The sequence below is a fragment of the Ctenopharyngodon idella genome, chromosome 3 (assembly GCF_019924925.1).
Source record: "Ctenopharyngodon idella isolate HZGC_01 chromosome 3, HZGC01, whole genome shotgun sequence".
Classification (NCBI taxonomy): domain Eukaryota; kingdom Metazoa; phylum Chordata; class Actinopteri; order Cypriniformes; family Xenocyprididae; genus Ctenopharyngodon; species Ctenopharyngodon idella.
In genome coordinates, this window is record NC_067222.1 from 40,527,402 (window position 1) to 40,546,920 (window position 19,519).

General features: G+C 35.5%; 1 protein-coding gene across 5 annotated transcripts in view; it reads right to left on the reverse strand.

Moving 5' to 3' along the window:
* The window catches only part of LOC127508313 (adhesion G protein-coupled receptor E5), a 36,270-nt gene that overhangs the window by 9,445 nt on the left and 7,306 nt on the right, over window positions 1-19,519 (reverse strand). For 2 of the 5 annotated variants that reach the window (XM_051886108.1, XM_051886105.1), the window contains exons 1-4: window positions 2,958-3,264; window positions 571-660; window positions 244-387; window positions 8-160 (exon numbers count right to left, since the gene is read on the reverse strand). The exons of 1 other annotated variant lie outside the window; for it this stretch is intronic. In XM_051886108.1, the coding sequence (XP_051742068.1) occupies window positions 8-160; window positions 244-387; window positions 571-660; window positions 2,958-2,985 (415 nt within the window). In that variant the 5' untranslated portion in view covers window positions 2,986-3,264. Of the gene's footprint in view, window positions 1-7; window positions 161-243; window positions 388-570; window positions 661-2,957; window positions 3,265-19,519 lie in introns of those variants that run through there. 2 more of the 5 variants (XM_051886106.1, XM_051886107.1) reach the window with 2 other exon arrangements.

Genomic DNA, 19,519 nt, shown 5'->3' on the forward strand with positions numbered 1-19,519 from the left:
TTCTTACCAATACATTGAATTCCTTGTCCTGCAGAAAACATCTCTTTCCCATTGCTGGAAATGTAGCCAGGTTCACATGTGCAGGAATAACCTCCTTCAGCATTTACACAATTTGCATTAGGACCACAATCAATGCTTTGATCCACACATTCATTGATGTCTGGAATGAAATGAACAGAGATTCAGATGTTGTTTCTGCTGCTCAGAGGTCATATGAGATGTATCATATCAAGCTCTCTTTACCTTGGCATACACTACCATCCTTTGCTGTGAAATTATGAGTTGGTGTGAACCCTTCTTGACACAGACAGTAGTAACTGCCATTTGTGTTGAGACATCTTGCATTTTCTCCACAAATGAGTGGTTCAGACTCACACTCATCTTCATCTATAGCAATGACAAAAACAGTATGAATAACCACAGCACTTTTTTCTTTATTTTTATTTTTAATTCATTAATAAGTGCTGATTCAGTACATAAATGTATCCTATCTGCAGTACAATTCCCAGCTATTCAATAATAGACAGCTATATCAACAAAAGTATCATATGTTTGTCTTTTTATTCATACCTGTACAGTTTGTATAGTGCCCCTTCGTAAATCTTTTATATCCATCGGGGCATTCACTCACAGTGCTCTCTGTCAGTGTCAATAAAATACCTACAAGCAAAAATAAAGAGTCTGTTACTGCAAGTTTAGTGTCTTTGGTGTTTAGCTTGAAGCACATATAGTGAGTCCAAAGGTCTGCGAATATGTTGAAAATATGGGAATTTTTGGTAACACTTTATTTTAGGGTCTTTTAACTAGTTGCTTATTAGCATGCATATTACTCGAATATTGGCTATTTATTAGTAATTATAAATCTGCATGTAATTATAAATCTGTAATCTGCATGACCTTATTCTACATTCTTAATCCTACCTAATACCTAAACTTAACAACTACCTTACTAACTATTAATAAGCACTAAATTAGGAGTTTATTGAGGGAAAAGTCGTAGTTAATAGTCTATATGTGTTCCCTATACTAAAGTGTTACCGAATTTTTATACAACAACTTGCAAATAAACAGAACCAAATGCCAAAAGAAATTCTGAAATTCATTTTCAATTCAACTTTTCACTTTTTTAAGAAGTTATGCAATTAAAATGTTTGTGTTTAATAGAAAGTATAAGCATTTTCACTAGTGGCCTCAGAACATTGGACATCACTGTATGCAAACTGTGAAAACTGTTAAGTGTCATCCATGACGTAGACATTTAAGTGCCATGCATGTCAAACTGAGCTCATCTTATTTTCTTAGACTTCCAAAATCAACTTGATTTATTGCCAATAATGGCTAAATTGACACTTATTTACTAGGAATAACATCTGAGTAGACGACCGTTGGAAGAAGCATCAAAGAAAAGAATAATTCTATTAATCTAATGCTATATACACTCATGATGGCCATTCAGGAAGTATGAGTGCTCTGGGTGAGGCGCTGTGCAGCACTGTAACTAACAGATTTAACTTACAGATCCAGCACTCAGACCGACAGACACACTGTCACATGCTCTGACCACAGGCAGGGTCACCCAAGACTCTTAAAAAGTGGTGTAACACTTTTTACAAGCCAAAGTGGTGACTCCATCACAACCTAAGGTGTGGTCTTGCTCATTATTGTGTAAGCACCAGACAAAAATTATTTTATGATTTTGTTCTTATTCTTCAGTAAGGTTTATGTAACATTTTTTCCCCCTCTTCATAGTTTGCCCTTGGTTTGATGTCACCATCCCATCTTCCTGGGCCTCTCAGCTGTGTGGACACATGAAAACACCTTGGATTTCCTGTCCTAATTTGGTTTCCGCCAACATTTTTCCATTGTCAAAATCAAAGCCACGCAACTTCAAACTTTAAAGGGATAGTTCACCCAAAAATTACTACTTTGTGGAAGATATTTTGAGAAACGTCTCAGTGTTTTTTGTCATTGGTCATCAAAATGGTTTGGTAATATCTTTATTTGCGTTTCACAGAAGTCATACAGGTTAAAACATTCTTATATACAGTAGAAGATAGTATAGGTTCTTCATAGAACCTTTTAGGGGTTCCAATCATGGGATAATTTTATGGATTTAATTTTTATTGATTAATTTTGTTTTCATTTATTTTTCATTTGAATTAAATTTTACGAATTAATCAGCCTGTAAACAAACTTTATCAATAGAAATAAATTAAATAACATGTTAAACATGAAAGTATTATGCAAACATTTAAGACATTTCTCCTTATATAGATCCATATTAAAACTGAGTCAACTGAGTTCTTCAACCCCATTTAACTTTTTTTTCCTAAGAGTGAAGGTGAGTAAATAATGACAGAATTGTCATATTTGGCTGAACTAACCCTTTAATTTTGAGCTAAACAACGCCCAGTTTCACTTATCATTGTCCCACAACATCCCAGACTAAACTCACAAAGTATAATGTGATTTTACGATTACAGTGTCTTTGAAGGGGCATGAGGACAGTGTTGGAATACATAGCAGTCCTTGTTTCACAACAATCTCTTGCCCAAAATCATGTACAAATAACCAGATCTACAGCTGATACTTTCACTTTATTTCACGGTTCTTTTCCAAACACTTGAATGTCTTAAGACTATGAGAACAGGAGCAGAACCCTCTGTTTCTTCTCCATTCATCACTCACATTCAGCTGGTGCTTTCCAGATAACTAGAGCTTATGGGCCCTGATTCTCACGAAAAATACCCCATGGTGACATCATATTTTCCTATCTGTGGCAGTTTCCTCTCATTGGCCATTTGCTGTTTCTCTATTTTTAAAGCAGCAACAATTACACAGTGGTTGGCAGGGCAACATTTGAGTTAGCAAAACCACACAGTGGCTCCATACAAACATCTGTCTCTACATTCATCAGTGGAAACTTCAATCCTAAAAACATCTGAAGTGTGACTCACCCAGACTCAGCAGATAGATGTGCCTCATGGTCAAAGAGTGAAAGAGACTTGCAAATTGACAAATAAATATTGAAAACAGCTTATGCTTTAATCCTGAGCAATTCCATACAAGAAAATTCTCTTCAAAAGTTGTCTTTCTTCAGGTGCCTCTCCAACTACCTTGTGTTTCCAAGCAAGGCTAGACTTCTCACTTTTCTATCACCATCTAGAAAAAAACATTTGAATAGCTCCTTTTCTTAATCTTGCTTCTTAGACTAAGTCTTGTGTCTTTCTCGCTGACTCTAAATGCTGAAAAAGCCTGCAGTGTCTGTAAGAGTTCTGTCAGTGCAGTCCAGCCCCCTGCTCTTGCTGACACAGAGGGAGGGAGGCGGGGAAATGTTGGCAGTTAATGTACAACAAAATGAAAATAGGCTACATGGTGTCAGTGGAGTGTTGAGTAAAGTTTTAATCTTTTCTCAAAATCTTTTCTATTTCATTTAAAGGGTTTGTTCTCCCAAAAATGAAAATTCTGTCATTAATTACTCTTCCTCATGTCGTTCCAAACCCATAAAACTTTCGTTCATCTTTGGAACACAAATTAAGATATTTTTGATGAAATCTGAGAGATTTCTGTCCCTCCACTGACAGCTACACAACTGCCATTTTAAGGCCCAGAAAGGTAGTAAAGACATCATGAAAGTACTCCATGTGACTCCAGCGGTTTATCCTCAGTTTTATGAAGCGATGCAAGTGCCGGACCCCGATTCAATTAATAATATTGTTAATATGACACAGCATTCAGGTAAAGTTGCAAATCAGCACCGTGGGATTCTATATATAGGGTTCTTGACTGAATATTAAAGAACAATCTATGGCAAAAAAGGTTCTATATTAGGATAAATGTCTTAAATGTTTACATAATACTTACATGTTTAATGTTTTTCTACTGATAATATGTTTGCAAACTGTTTAATTCATAAAATGTAATCAAAATTTAAACATTAATTAAAACAAAATTAATTCATCAAATACATAATACATAATATGATCTGATGATGGGAACCCCTAAAGGGTTCTATATGAAGCTCCTGATAGAACCATTTCTTCAGAGGGTGAAACACAGGTTCATTAATGCTTATGGATGTTAAACAGTATCTAAAAAAATAATGGGCACAACAAATGTGGCTTATTTATGTTTTTTTAAAAAATGTTTTGTTACAGTGTAATTATACATTTAAGTACTGAGTATATTAATTAACACGCACTAACCATAGGGTTAGGACAGTTGCAACAAAGACACTCAAATAAAATGTAACACTTATGTATTTATTTATTTATAAATGAATAACCCTGAAACCATATGCTGGTTAACACTGATGCTGTATGTGTGCATTTGTATGTGTTACTTCCTGTTTTCGGGTTGCCATGAAGGTGTCAGAAAGTTGTTCTTTAAGAGCGTTCTGCTTTCAGAGTTGTTGTTTCATCACCCATCCAGTTTCTAATGCATAAATGTTTTTGGTATTGTTTTGGGTTAACAATACTCTTATGTTCCTCCCTAAAAATGCTTAAGCCAGAAATGACCTTTAGCCTGTATTCATAGCAGAGGTTCCTATGGGAATGTTGAGTGACAGATTTAAAGTCACGTTGCGCTGACATTGTGAAAGTTATTTGCTCGAACAATGTCTTCTAGCTGTGTTCCTTTGGGCTAGATTAATGAATTGGACAAATCAACAAGTACTGTCCCAGACCCCTCAACAACGAGACCCATTTGTGTAGTGTTGGTGTTGCAGTGATCTGGTGATTGATTCTTTGATATCGCAGCTTTACAGACATTGTGGAACAGAAATGGCTTTCTTTTTACACCATACTGTTGATGTTGGAGAGATTGTATTTCTACCTAAAAAAAATTATGACTGTTTCAAAACCAACACAACATCATAGTCTGTTTCAAAAGGAAAAAGATAATGGTATGATACCTCATTATTATGATACTTCAATTCTAAGGCAGCATTGCATATATTCCTTATGAAGACAATCCCATATAACACACTGTGATGAGCTATGTATTATGGGATTGATAAACAAACACCCTGGTGGTCTTTTCCTTCACTGGTTCAGACTCTCTGTTTATAGACTCTCACCCTCCTTCATTCTGTGGACCTGTTATGGTGCCAGAGGTCACCTGATAATGTCACGATCTGTTGTATTCAGAAAGTCCCTGCTCACGAGGTAGTACTTTTTCAAAGTTCATGAACTTTCGGGGGTGGGACTTGGGCGCTGAACATGCTGGTTGAGTTCACGCAGCATTTTGATTGGTTGACTAGCATTTTATTTCAACCACCATTTTTAAAAGTCTTTTGCGCTGAGTGCAGCAAGAGTTGTTTGCTATTCGTATCAAAAATTGGAGTTTAAAAATACGATGGACCAACGACGAGGTTCAGGTTTTATTAAGCTTGTACGCGGAGGACGAAATCCAGTGGGAACTGGAAAGTCGCACGCAGTCCTACGTTGATTCACGGTACTTTAGACCATGATGGAAACGCAGACAGCAACAGGTCTGGGGGAAAAAAGTTCCTGGGACAAATTGTTCCGGGTAATTTCAGTGAAAACGAGGCTTATGTAGAACATTCCAAATCAGTCACCAATGTGATTCTATTTTATTAGGATGATGAACAGACAACAAGACATGTTGTTTTATTTTTGATAAATGAACATTCTCATTTGGCCCACAGAGCGGTAACCCAACACATGTAGAGTAATTAGCCACTTGTGCTGATTATGTGTTCTCAGCTTGTGTTTACACACTTTTCCGCCCATAGAAGTGTCAAATGGATCATGTTGTGTGCAGTAGGTTAAATACATTAAGCATATTTACAACATAACAATTTACAAATTAGCCTATACAGTTTGTATGTAACAATAACAATTACAATTCTTATTATTATCAATGTTAAAAACAGCTCTGCTGCTTTATAGTTTTATTTTCAGGATTTATTAATCAGTAACAAATCCAAAGAACAGCATTTATTTGAAATAATTATTTTTGTAACAGTGTTAAAGTCGTTGTGTTCTTGCTGAATAAAAGCATTATTTTGATTAAAATAAATATATAAATAAATAATAAAAACAATTCCTGAGTCCAAACTGTATTGCTGCCCGTTCCAAGTCTCCTATATCAATCCAGTTGTGGTCAGTGTTCTCTGCCAATGTTTATCTTAGACTGCTGAAACCCACAGCTGTTCCTCTTATTCTGCTCTTGTCCTACACACTGCTGACAGCAAGAGAATGAGTGCTGAGAAATTGCTTATTCCCGTGGTAAGATGTTTGCTGGTACCAAACAGAAAAGGGATTTTTGGTATTTATAAAACAACCCCACACTTGTGGGAAATACTCCAGCTTAAGAGAACATGAATATCTAATATAGAGTGTGGAGGAAGCACACAGGATGTATCGTCAGAAACAAATATTAACTGTAAACAGTTTTTCTATATTGTTTCTTAATTTGTCTAACATATAGTTTTTAAAGAGGTCATGAACTGCATTTTTTTATTATTATTTTATGTTTCCTGAGGTGCACTTATAATGTTGATATGATTTTCACATAAAAAGTTAATAATTTTCTACTCTAATTTTAGCCCTCTGATTTGAATGCTCTGTTTTAAGCGGCATGTCTGCTCTGAGACTTCATTGTAAACACCCACTGCTGTGATTGGCTATTCTTACTGACGTGGTCTGGAACTTCCTTAAAAATAAAGTTAATCCACTTTTTTCTAATGCTGGGATCAGAAGGAAGGCATTGCAAAGACTGTGTTTTTCCACAACTTGGTACTGCACAGCATCTTGCTGACTTCAGAGCCATCTTTATTGTTTGGTTTCTGCTTAGACCTGCGTTTGCCTCTCTAGTTATTTACCTACTACATGCGTAAATCGGTGGGCGGGGCTAAACAGGCAGTGACGTAGAAGCAGGCGTTGATCTTCTGTAGAGGTGGTGTTTAGCCACACTATTACATAATAAAGTGGCACATTCCTATCATTTTGGCAGATTGGCTTCAATATAAGCTGTTTTTAGACTAACGAGAACATTTTGAGTTCTGAAACATAAAGGATGTTTTTATAGTACAATGACCTCTTACTGTATATGTCAAAAGAATTTTGATTTCTCAGTTCATGACCCCTTTAATTTGGGTATGTTTTTTAATTTAATATTCTATAATGTATTGATTTCAAAATTCTTATTTTAACTTACTAAGCAGTACATGAATTTGCCTCACTTTACATTAAAGCAATAAGCCTCAAGAAGCCGTGGTTTACAGTGAATTTATAACAACTAAGGGGCGTTGCTAGGCACGACGAGTTCACTATAAATTCACTGTAAACCACGGCTTCACGGGGCTTATTGCTTTTATAAAATGGTTTCCACACAATACAAATATTAAAGCCAAAAAATATGTATTAATGCAACTTTCATGAAGTAAAATCATTAAAAGCCTTCCTTCCGCTGGAAAAAATAGTCCCTGACCGTAAACAGCAACAGAAGTTACATTATTATGCCATTAGATGGCAGCAAAGACTGTCTTTATGAACAAATCACTCAGTCGCAAAGACTTTTATATTGAAACTTGTTGTGAACACGGAACAAGACGCAAATGCTTTGACTAACACTGTCAGTGTCAGCAGGGCACAGGAATGTAATGCTTTAGATTACAGCCCAGAAAGTACTGCATAATTACAATGAATTTACAACATAACTTTCGATAATTATAGTGTACCTATAAAGTAAGTATGTGTAAGTATAGGGGAACAATATGTAAAGTCTTGGGAATAAAGGGGTAACAACCAGGAAAATAACAAATTATTTATATTGTAAGTATTTTAGAACTAAGGGGTACAAGTTATACTATTATGATAGACAATAATCTTACGATTGGGAGCAATTTAGCAAGAAAGTGCACTGATTAAGTTGTTTCAAGGCAAGTAGAAAGAACTATTGCAATCTTTTTTAATACATGGGGAAATATGCTTTTGTTTCATGTAGTTACAGGGTAAGTACGACATTGCGGGCCGTAAATTAAAGTGGTGCTTGTTACACTCTTGTTTCATGTAGTTACAGGGTAAGTATGACATTGTGGGCCATAAATTAAAGTGGTGCTTGTTACACTCTTGTTTCATGTAGTTACAGGGTAAGTATGACATTACAGGCCATAAATTAAAGTGGTGCTTGTCACACTCTTGTTTCATGTAGTTACAGGGTAAGTATGACATTACAGGCCATAAATTAAAGTGGTGCTTGTTACACTCTTGTTTCATGTAGTTACAGGGTAAGTAATAATAATAAAAAAAAAAAAAAAAACGCAAACAATCTGTTATCACTGACTCCGAAACATTTATTTGAAAAACAACTTAATTAAAAACAGGTCTACAACACTTATTATTCATTTATTCAATTTTTAAAATCAACTTTTCATTTCAAATTCTAAAGTCCTGACAGAAAGTAACATGTTTTGTCCTTTTTGTTGTTGTTGTTGTTGTTTCTCTTGCTTGGCTTCCTCCTCCTCTTGTTTCTCAACTGATGAATCTTAAGAAGGAATCCCATTGCTATTCTGTATTAAAAGAAAATACAGTACACCCAGAAATTTTCTCATGGTTTAGGCTATTCACCTTTTCGCTTCCGACCAACTGTCACCAGCACCTGCATGAGAGTCGACTTTGCGTTCGACGAAGCATATTGTAATGAACAACGTGAAGCTTTCATGACTGCCGTCTTGTTTGTTTCTCGTTATCATTATCTGTTATTCTGGGGATTTTGTTGTGAGCATTAATAAAAAAATACTTTTCAGATGGCATGACGGTAAAAGATGAGTAAATGGTGAGCACATTTCCGGGTGTACTGTATTTTCTTTTAATACAGAATAGCAAATGACATGGGATTCCCTCTTAAGATTCATCAGTGGAAAGAAAGAAAAAGAAGAAGAGGAATAAGAGGAGGAGGAAGCCAAGCAAGAGAAACGAATAAGAAGTGTTGTAACTTTAAATCTGTTTTGAAATAAGTTGTTTCCGAGATTTCCGAGTGCGTTTTTTTTGTAATTACTTACCCTGTAACTACATGAAACAAAAGTATAGTTCCCCATGTATTAAAAAAGATTGCAATAGTTCTTAATCAGTGTATGTTCTCACTAAATTGCTCCCAGACGTAAGATTGTAGTCTATCATAATAGTATGACCAGGGGGGTCACTGTGATTTTGCCAAGTAAGACATGTTCCTGGATCAACATCTTTGTTGATCCTGGAACAACAGTCCAATCAACGAATCAGATTTCAGGGACAAGTTTACCGTTTATGTCAAGTTTAGGCTTGCAGCCAGGGTTAGGTATTCTACATCAATGTTATTCATTCCAAATCAGTCACCAATGTGATTCTATTTTATTAGGATGATGAACAGACAACAAGACATGTTGTTTTATTTTTGATAAATGAACATTCTCATTTGGCCCACAGAACGGTAACCCAACACATGTAGAGTAATTAGCCACTTGTGCTGATTATGTGTTCTCAGCTTGTGTTTACACACTTTTCCGCCCATAGAAGTGTCAAATGGATCATGTTGTGTGCAGTAGGTTAAATACATTAAGCATATTTACAACATAACAATTTACAAATTAGCCTATACAGTTTGTTACAAATGTAACAATAACAATTACAATTCTTATTATTATCAATGTTAAAAACAGCTCTGCTGCTTTATAGTTTTATTTTCAGGATTTATTAATCAGTAACAAATCCAAAGAACAGCATTTATTTGAAATATTTTTGTAACAGTGTTAAAGTCGTTGTGTTCTTGCTGAACAAAAGCATTATTTTGATTAAAATAAATATATAAATAAATAATAAAAACAATTCCTGAGTCCAAACTGTATTGCTGCCCGTTCCAAGTCTCCTATATCAATCCAGTTGTGGTCAGTGTTCTCTGCCAATGTTTATCTTAGACTGCTGAAACCCACAGCTGTTCCTCTTATTCTGCTCTTGTCCTACACACTGCTGACAGCAAGAGAATGAGTGCTGAGAAATTGCTTATTCCCGTGGTAAGATGTTTGGTGGTACCAAACAGAAAAGGGATTTTTGGTATTTATAAAACAACCCCACACTTGTGGGAAATACTCCAGCATAAGAGAACATGAATATCTAATAGAGAATGTGATTGCAGATGTGGAGGAAGCACACAGGATGTATCGTCAGAAACAAATATTAATGTTAACCAGTTTTGGTGCTATTTAGCACCATTTTTGTTTAGAGTGTTTTTTGTTCTCTTGCTGGTTCTCTTTCTCTGTATCAGCTTCTTTATAAAATCAAAACTTTTGATTTTTCTTGCATTTCTCTGAAGTTATGGAATTCATTACCTGCTTCCACTAGGAATCTGCTCAAAACAGTTTCTTAAAGTAAAGGTTTTAATATTTAATTATCATAGTTATTATTATGGTGTATAATATATTATATATTATTGTTGTTTTTGTAATGTGTTTATAGCGCTTTAAGTAGTGATTTGAGTATAATTTTTTTTTATTATTATTATTATAAAATGCAACAGATATGCACATAATTTTCCATTTTTAAAGGTCAGATTACAATGAAACCTGTAATGGTGAAATACTGAAAAGTCATGTAAGAGGAGGCAGTGCCTACACATCGCTGTGATTGGCTGATTTTATTCTGAATTCCATGACTGTGACATTCATGACACCTACTTTATTTACAGCAGATTGCGTATGGAAAAGTTGTGTATTAATATTAAAAGCTGAACAACATTAGTAGTAACAAATAAAATGTAGGCTATACACTTCATTCTGTATTATTGTATTTATTATTTCTGCGTCAACACAAAAAATGTTTAAAACTTATAAACTTGGTAAGACTTTGATGTGAATTGGTTTTAATAAATATAGGCCCCTTTCAACAAAATATTATGCAACAGTAATGGCTGCTGGTTGATGGTGATAAAGTAAATGCGACACGATCAGCGATTAATAATCAGTACACAGTGTTCTGTCAGTGAACTCTCTTTCCTCTTTGTTCCTCATGCACTTTCATCTCTACTTTCAACTTGAGTGCTTATATAGCGTTTAATTTTAACCAGGAACTACCCAAGAGCCACCTCTTCCTCCAAGAAAACCACAAGACCAAAATGGCATGTGTCACCGCTTTACGCTGTGTGTGTAGGTGTGATGTGTGAAAGCAGATGAGTACATGACGAACACACTAAACATGAAGCCGCTCTCTGTAGTGACCCCAGATTATGATGTTTTGATGAATCTTTCACATTTTACTAAGTACATATTGTCACAGTTGCTGGTGTATACAAGCACAGTAACTACATGTTCTTATGAAGAAAGTTCTTGTTATCTTGCTGGATCTATGGTAGGGTGTTTGAGTGGTTTTCAGTGGTTTCTATGGTGTTCTTGGTTATTTCTAGGGTGTTCTGTGTGGTTGCTCGCTCTATAATGTTCTGGTCTGTAAGTATGACTTGTCGCTTGTAATCTGTGAGATTACTTTGTGCCTGTTTTAACGTCCGCCAGGTGCAGTTTGTGAGTCTATTTGACCAGAACAATATTAGCACATATTAGCATATCATTCATATCAATAGCACAAATGACGCAGGCCAACGTTTAATACTAATATGTTGTTGAAGTATGAGCAATAGTTGTAGTGATTCTTGCCTTATTTATAAGCACTGGCAGTATCCATTTGACAAGTAGCACAGTTAATATAATATATAGTATGGTTGTGTATTTGCTGTTTACTCAAGAACAAATCTCCTTCCTGTTTTCTTTCTGGTTATTGACCTTGTGCACATCCTCTGTGGAGGCCTAGAAGAGGAAAACCACAATTAACCCATTTAGTTTCACTTCAAATTTAATTCAATTTACCTTCAAAACCCACAGAAAAATCCTCTTTTTCATTTCTTTCACATTTGTGTGTGTGTGTGTGTGTGTGTGTGTTTGTGTGTGTGTATACAATATATATTTAACATTAACAACATTAACATTTTAAAAACAATGCAAACACATCTAATCAACAGTTTCAGACATACATACATGGCAACAGCGCCTCCTACAGACACTCATACAGTTACAGCAGCTGTTACTTGTTACAGCAGCTGCTCTACTTTTCTTAAAGGGGACCTATAATGCTGCCTTTACAAGATGTAATATAAGTCTCTGGTGTCCCCAGAATGTGTCTGTGAAGTTTCAGCTCAAAATACCCCACAGATCATTTATTAAACTTTTCAAATTTGCCCCTATTTGGCTTGGTTGCTGCTCCCGGCCCGCTTTCCAGAAGAGGGTAGAGCTTTAACAGCTCATGCTTCAGTTGCTCAACAACAACAAAGCTGGAGAATCTCACACAGCTAAAATGACGATTGTCAGTAACGGTGTTCAGCCTTACATTGTTCAAACCGGAGACTGATGGAGAGACTGGACGTTTCTGAATGGTTAGTGGATAAATTTATGTAGTTGCTGTGGAGTTGATTCAACTCATCGACTAGCATGTGCCGTCATGTTAATCTTTTCTTCAAATCCAGTGTTGAATTGACCCTCGTTTGTGAAGCAGTCCGGCGTAAAATGACGGCACGGCAACAACACTCTTCTACAACAACTCTTCCTCTTCTCTACAGCAGCCCAACATGGCCTCACCCCCTTTGTTGCGTGTTCCCGGGGACAGGGTTTATGTAAATTTTAGGGTTAGTGATGTCACTACAGCATCTTCTCGACATGCTGACAACATGAACCAAACTCTTCCAGGCCACAGCTACAACTGCGGTGTTTGAGGATCAAAGTAGACGTTGTTCACACGCAGCCAATGAAGACCACTGGCGTTATGCAAATTTGTTACATTTTTACATAGGTTTGTAACAGGAAGTGAGACTTGAATTACTGATGACTCGATTCAGCACCTCAGAATCAATTCTTTCTTTTAGGCGACAATATCTTTATTTGTTGTGCACTTTGATCTTTAAAACTTTGCTGACCTTTTACATTCACAAACAAAATTTTTGCAACCCAGTTCGGTCTAAATATAGTTTTTTATTATTTGTGTTTCTTTTGTGTTTTTTCAGTCTGAGAACAAATGCTGGTTTGTAGTTATTGATATACTTATATTTACATTAAAGAAAAAAAAAAGTTTCTGAGTTGAATGATTGAGGTTTTCTTGACCTTTGACTTTTTGGATGTCATAATTTCACGCTGAAGCAGGAAGAAGTTCACGCTGTAACAGGTGATGTAACAGATTCAAATATGATTCAGTGACGATAAATGATAGAAGTGTAAAACAAGCAAGCCAGAATGACTCGTAGCATGTGCACAGTACAGTTCTATTGAAACCTGAGAAAAAGGAGTATGATCATGTCAATTTTTTTTTTTTTTTTTATTTTTTTAATGTAGCTATAATCCACCACTACCAGTAAGTCATTTACTTTAGTGAATAAAGTGTTGGTGTTTTATCCTCTGCACATTGGGAGCATCTACAACAGACCTTGGATGGAGTACACTGGGACTACCTGTTTGTCAAAACAATGGAAGATGGGGAAAGGGCAGGAGGGATAGTAGGAGTGTTCAGGAAATTTCCATTATTTCCATTAATGACATTTTTCATAATTCTCATTGGTTCCTCTAGTGGCACAAAATTTACACACTTCTTACATTACACAAAATCTAAGGTGCTGGAACTGCACAAAATAAGTCTTTATTAATCAGTAATCTGACCCAGTAATCTACTTGCACTGAGCTTCGTGACGCACTTCCATTTTGAAATAGTAGGTACAACTCATTTATTTCCTGTCATGTATATTTTTAATGTGCTGTAGTCGTCGAGTTGACTAAACACCACTTAAAATGAGTGTCTGCAAGAAGAATTAAAAATCTGGACATTTGCAGAGACAGGAGAAGAGATATTCTGATTATTTGCGTGTAAAGAATTTTCCAAACTCAACGGAAAATGAAGTTTTAATCCAACCCGAGCTGATCTGAGAAAGCAGCGGCAGGTAAACATACGTGATTATTTCACCACAGGGCATCAGTGCTCATTTAAACTAGTGACCTCGATGCTGAAGTGTGTGAGACCTGATGAATACTAACCTTTATTTATTTGTATTACATATTTTAATCGCTTCTGTGTCAATTTTCATACTCAGTCATTTCACTGTATGTACTAGGGTGAAGTCAGCAAAAGTGGGACATCAGCTAAAATGGGACAAATAATCTTTTTGGTTTAGTGATCTTCAAAAACAATTAGAGATAATGGTGGGTGGTATTGGAATGTTGTAATAACAGTACTTAATTTGAATATCAACATTTGATTGGTCAAATATAAATAATGTGGGCGTGGTTATACTACTCAAGTGCTGGAATGTCTGAGAAAGCACATGTTAAAGGGGACATCACATAACACACACAGTTTCTGCCAATCTCATGTTAATCTTGAGTACCTATAGAGTAGTATTGCATCCTTCATATCTCAGAGTCTTTAGTTTTATCAGACTTATAAAAGACAGTTGAGCTCCAGGAGGCGTGCCGTGGGTGGGGCTAAAGAGTCATGAGCGTGGTTTTACAATAAACAAATGGACACTTACGGTGGTCAGCTAAACAAATGGATTTAAACACACACAATACATCATCATATTAGATTACTTTTGATTCACTATAGATTCGTGCACTTGCGCGCCAATTGCCAACAAAACAGACATCTGATGCAGTTTTACTCACCACCTGCGGTTCCAACTTATGACCGGGATCTTGTGTGCGCTCTTCCGGGAGAAGTGCCCATACAAGGAATTCCGCCCTTTATTATGTCATTCAGGGCCATACTCAAAAAAAAAAAAAAAAAAAAAAAAAAACTTTCCGAAACCTATACGAACCCTGAAGGAGTGAATTTGGCACAGAAATACTCCATCATACGTCCAAATTGTTTTTTTTTTTTTAAACTTTGGCTATGTTTAAAGGGATAGTTCACCCAAAAATGAAAATTATCCCATGATTTACTCACCCTCAAGCCATCCTAGGTTTATATGACTCCTCCAAGTTTTATAATGGTTGTGAATGGTAACCCACATTCTGAAGACAGAAAAAAAGCATCCATCCATAAAAAAAGTAATCCATACAGCTCCAGAGATTAATAAAGGCCTTTTGAAGTGAAGGGATATGTTTTTGTAAGAAAAATATCCCTATATAAAACTTCGAATAACGAGCTTCCGGTAGACGACCGTACGCATATTGCGCAAGTTGACTTGCGCTAAATGAGTAATCCTCTGACGCGATGTATGACGCAGGATGTAGGAGTATCGTAAGCTTAGACGCCTCTCACGGTTCAAATACGGCTGGGCAACAAACTCAAGCTCCTCTTCTCTTATATCGAAATCCTCCGACATTTCCCTTTAAAATTTCTCATTTTAGACTTCTAATTTGTGATCAGTGTTTTGTTTTGCCCTCTCCTCTTCGCCTCCACGTTCGTCATTGCGTTATTGCGCTCGGGTCAAAGGTTGCTCTTCCGCCCAAATTGACGTGCGCAATATGCGTACGGTCGTCTGCCGGAAGCTCGTATATTTGAATTTATAAAGTTTTATGTATGGATATTTTTCTTACAAAAACACATCCCCTCGCTTCAAAAGGCCTTTATTAACCCCCTGGAGCCGTATGGATTACTTTTTTTTGGATGGATGCATTTTTTCTGTCTTCAGAATGTGGGTTACCATTCACAACCATTATAAACCTTGGAGGACTAAGGATATTTTTTAAATATATCTCGGATTGTGTATAAACCTAGGATGGCTTGAGGGTGAGTAAATCATGGGATAATGTTCATTTTTGGGTCAACTATCCCTTTAAGGCTTCAATTCTAATACAGTATTTCAATCTACAATATACATTTTTATTACATCTGTTCATGTGACAATTACATTTTATGCAATGATGTGCAGGTTTTTTCGTTCTATTTTAAAAATACATCAAGTTGTGTTACTGTCCCAATTTACCTTAAAATGGGATTTTAGTGGGACTTTGTGGGATCTTATTAAACAGAAAATAATACAGGATCTGGCAAACATGTTAAAGCTTCTTTCACAGAGATGTGTATATATCCTGTTGTAAGCAATTGTATTATCCAAGAACAAACTACATGAAAATGTGTGTCCCACTTTACCAATTTACTTGAAAACAGCTATAGAATAAAAATGGGTTATTATTATTTTTTAATCTCTGTATGTTTTTAAAAACCACCCATATTCCTTCAAAAAGTTGGAAATACAAGAGACCTTGAGCATTTGTATAAAACATCAATAGTGTAGGTAGAATAGATTTATTTGTATTTAATACTCAGTTTACCAAAATGTGTCCCAATTATGACTTCACCCTAATTTACATGTGTATGCAAAATTCCTAATTTATATTTAAAGTAGTAGGGCTGTTAAAGCGTTACTGTTTAAAATGAATTAAATATTTAACATCGTTAAATTTACCGCTCATTCATTCATTCATAAATGAAAGACTGGAATAAGAGCACCAACGCACACAAGCCATCTCCTGTAATAAGTAGAACGCGAAAGTAGTTGTGCAAGTAGTCCATTTTGCATTTACACTGTTTTGACCAGCAGGTGTCGCCAGCGTGTGATGTTTTGAGCGCTTCGAACAGTGGATCATTTTACACACAGGGCCGCTGCAAGTGGGTGCACTAAGCAGAATTGTATTGTTGTGCCCAAACAACAAGCCGGAGCTACTTCTCTCTGTTGATGTAGTCCTATTATTATAATAGTATACTGCAAATTTCAGTAGAAAGTTCAGTATTACGTCCGCTAGGGGTAAGATGGAAAACAACAACAAGAACAACAAAACTTCCATTAAGCCATCATATTAAAAATGAACATCACAAACCTGACGAAATTCTGGACATTTATAAAGAAACGGCCAAGCGACCAAAACAAAATGAAAGTTATAGATAAATGAAATGTACTGTTTTTTACATGGTTGATTATTTTTCCATTATTTCATGATTTCTAATATTACTACAGGTTTTACATTTTTTATTTCAATGTTGTAATTAGCAATTCTTTTACCTGTGAAGCAGATTTGTTATGTGACAGCATTAATTAAAGTTTCTTAAGGGTCAAGAACATTTTCATTTTTCTAATGGCACATTTTCTTCAAGTTAAAATGATTCCCTCACAAATAAATCTCTCAGTTGTGTCTATATTATAATTGACTACACAACATTATAATGTTATTTGCAATTTTATTTTTAAATCATTATTATTGTTTAAAATTATTATTGTCTTTGGTTCAACAGTACTCTTGTAAGAAAGTAGCATTAGCTGGGACAGACTTTAAGGATCACATCCACTCAAAAAGATGAAATCTAATCCTGTTTACATGAAATAACCCAGATAGCATGGTGACATTGATACAGTGTTGAGTTTTGATCAAACCATCATTTTGTTTGAGATTGACATTTCAATGTTTAAAGTGTTTTGTATCAGCATTGAACTTTTGATGAAAGTCGACAGCACACACGGGTGGAGACAGCGACACTGAACTAACAGTGATTTGTAGTTGATGAGCACAAGATCATGCAGGTATGTGTCTCTGCAGAACACTAGTGGATGTTTCCCAATCAATGAGGCGTTTTCAAACCATGATGGGCTTTTCAACCGCTTTACCTGATTTGCTCTAATCCACTGGGGGCTTGGTTTAGGGGTGGGCCTTCATGATTTTAGCAAGTCTGAAAAACATCTATTGTAGTTTGAAATTGGAACATTTTAAACATTTTATTGGTGCAAAGATGAGTATGGAAATCAATGGCTACCGTCAACTGTCTAGTTACCAACATTCTTTAAAATATCTTGTGCTTAAAAGAAGAAAGAAAGTCATACAGGTTTGAAACAGCTTGAGAGTGAGTAAATGATGACAGAATTTTCATTTTGGGTGAACTATCCCTTTAAAGATGCAGATTCACCTTATGTAGACCTTAATCTTTTTAAATATCACAAAACAGCCATGTCAGTCACTTTCTCAATAAACACAAGTTTGTTTTTGTGTTTCAGTGGAAACAGGCTAAACTGAATTGAAATCAGTTACATTCCTCAAATTTAATAGTGATTTAATTGAGAATTTTTCATTGAAACAACCTAAACTCTTTTATTCTTCAAGATAAACTTGTTACTTGAATGCTACGGGTATGTAGTTTCATGGAAAATGAACTGAGATCTAGTTTATAGGGTAACACTTTACAATAAGGTTCATTAGTTAACTATTAATAAACTGCACTTCTACAGCATTTATTAATCTTTGTTAATGTTGATTTCAACATTTGTAAACAAATGTATTGATCATTGTTAGTTCATGTTAGTTAATACATTAACTAATGTTTAACTAATGAACCTTAATGTAAAGTGTTACCATGTTGTCATTACATTTCAGTTGTGTAGTGAATTAACTCAAAGGGAAAATATTAATAATTATTAATAACTCATTATGCTTATTAATTATGAATATGTGAATCAGTTAATCAGATTAACTTGATGTAGCTACATTAAAATTAATATTACAATTAATTAACCTGTTCGTCCAGTGAACACTCAGTGTTAATTGTTTATTAATTTTAAGAAATGTTCATTTCCAGGTTATGGAAAACCAACATTCTTACTGTACAGTACTACTCAGAGCATGTAGTCAAGATCTAAATCATTTAAGAGGCAATTTATTAGCAGACGGAGTCAGAACCAAACATGTATTGTGCACAATCTTTATTAACTATCTCACAAACACATAACTAAACTAAGAAACACATAACATACATGCAGGTCACACACATATGTAGGTAAGAATGAGCAATGATAGAGTTGAACCGGAAGTGGGACTGGAAATGGAGCTATGGGAAAAAGTCAAAGACAATCTGGAAAAGAATCATCAGTTTCCTCAGTAATGAAACACCTTTGCTGACACAGGTGGTTTACAAATTAATACTAAATCGCTGTTTAGTGTTCAAATGTACGATACTTGTAACATGTAGATGCCTTTAGGTCGAGGAGCTTTGGATTTGCAGGCTGAGGAGTCCTTGATGATTCGGTCCGAAGTTGTAGTCAGTATTTTCTGCGTTGGATGAAGTAATATGAAACAGCTTAAGCTGTTAATTTGACTCTTAGTGGGAAACAAAGTTCTTTCTCTCTCTCATAGATGAGCACATGGCTGGATTGTAGGCCGAGGCCTGAAGCAAAAGGGGGTCTCTTCAGTCGTCCAAGAAGCAAGAAGGAGAGAGGGAGGGGTGTTGTGCATTGGCTTTTAACCTCTGGTCATAGTCACACCTCTTAGGGCTATTAAAGATTCTTGTAATACTGATGTGTTGCATGAGGTATCGACATATCGCATACACAAGCATTTAAATCTTCTCGATACGAAAACCATAGACACTAAACATGGCATAATTGAGGTTACCTTAAATGTATCATAAAACATGTGAATAAAATACTGAGTACAGTACAACAAACAGTAATAATGGATACCATTTCCTGGGGATATGCATGTTAATTTATAGAACAGTCTGTAATAAAT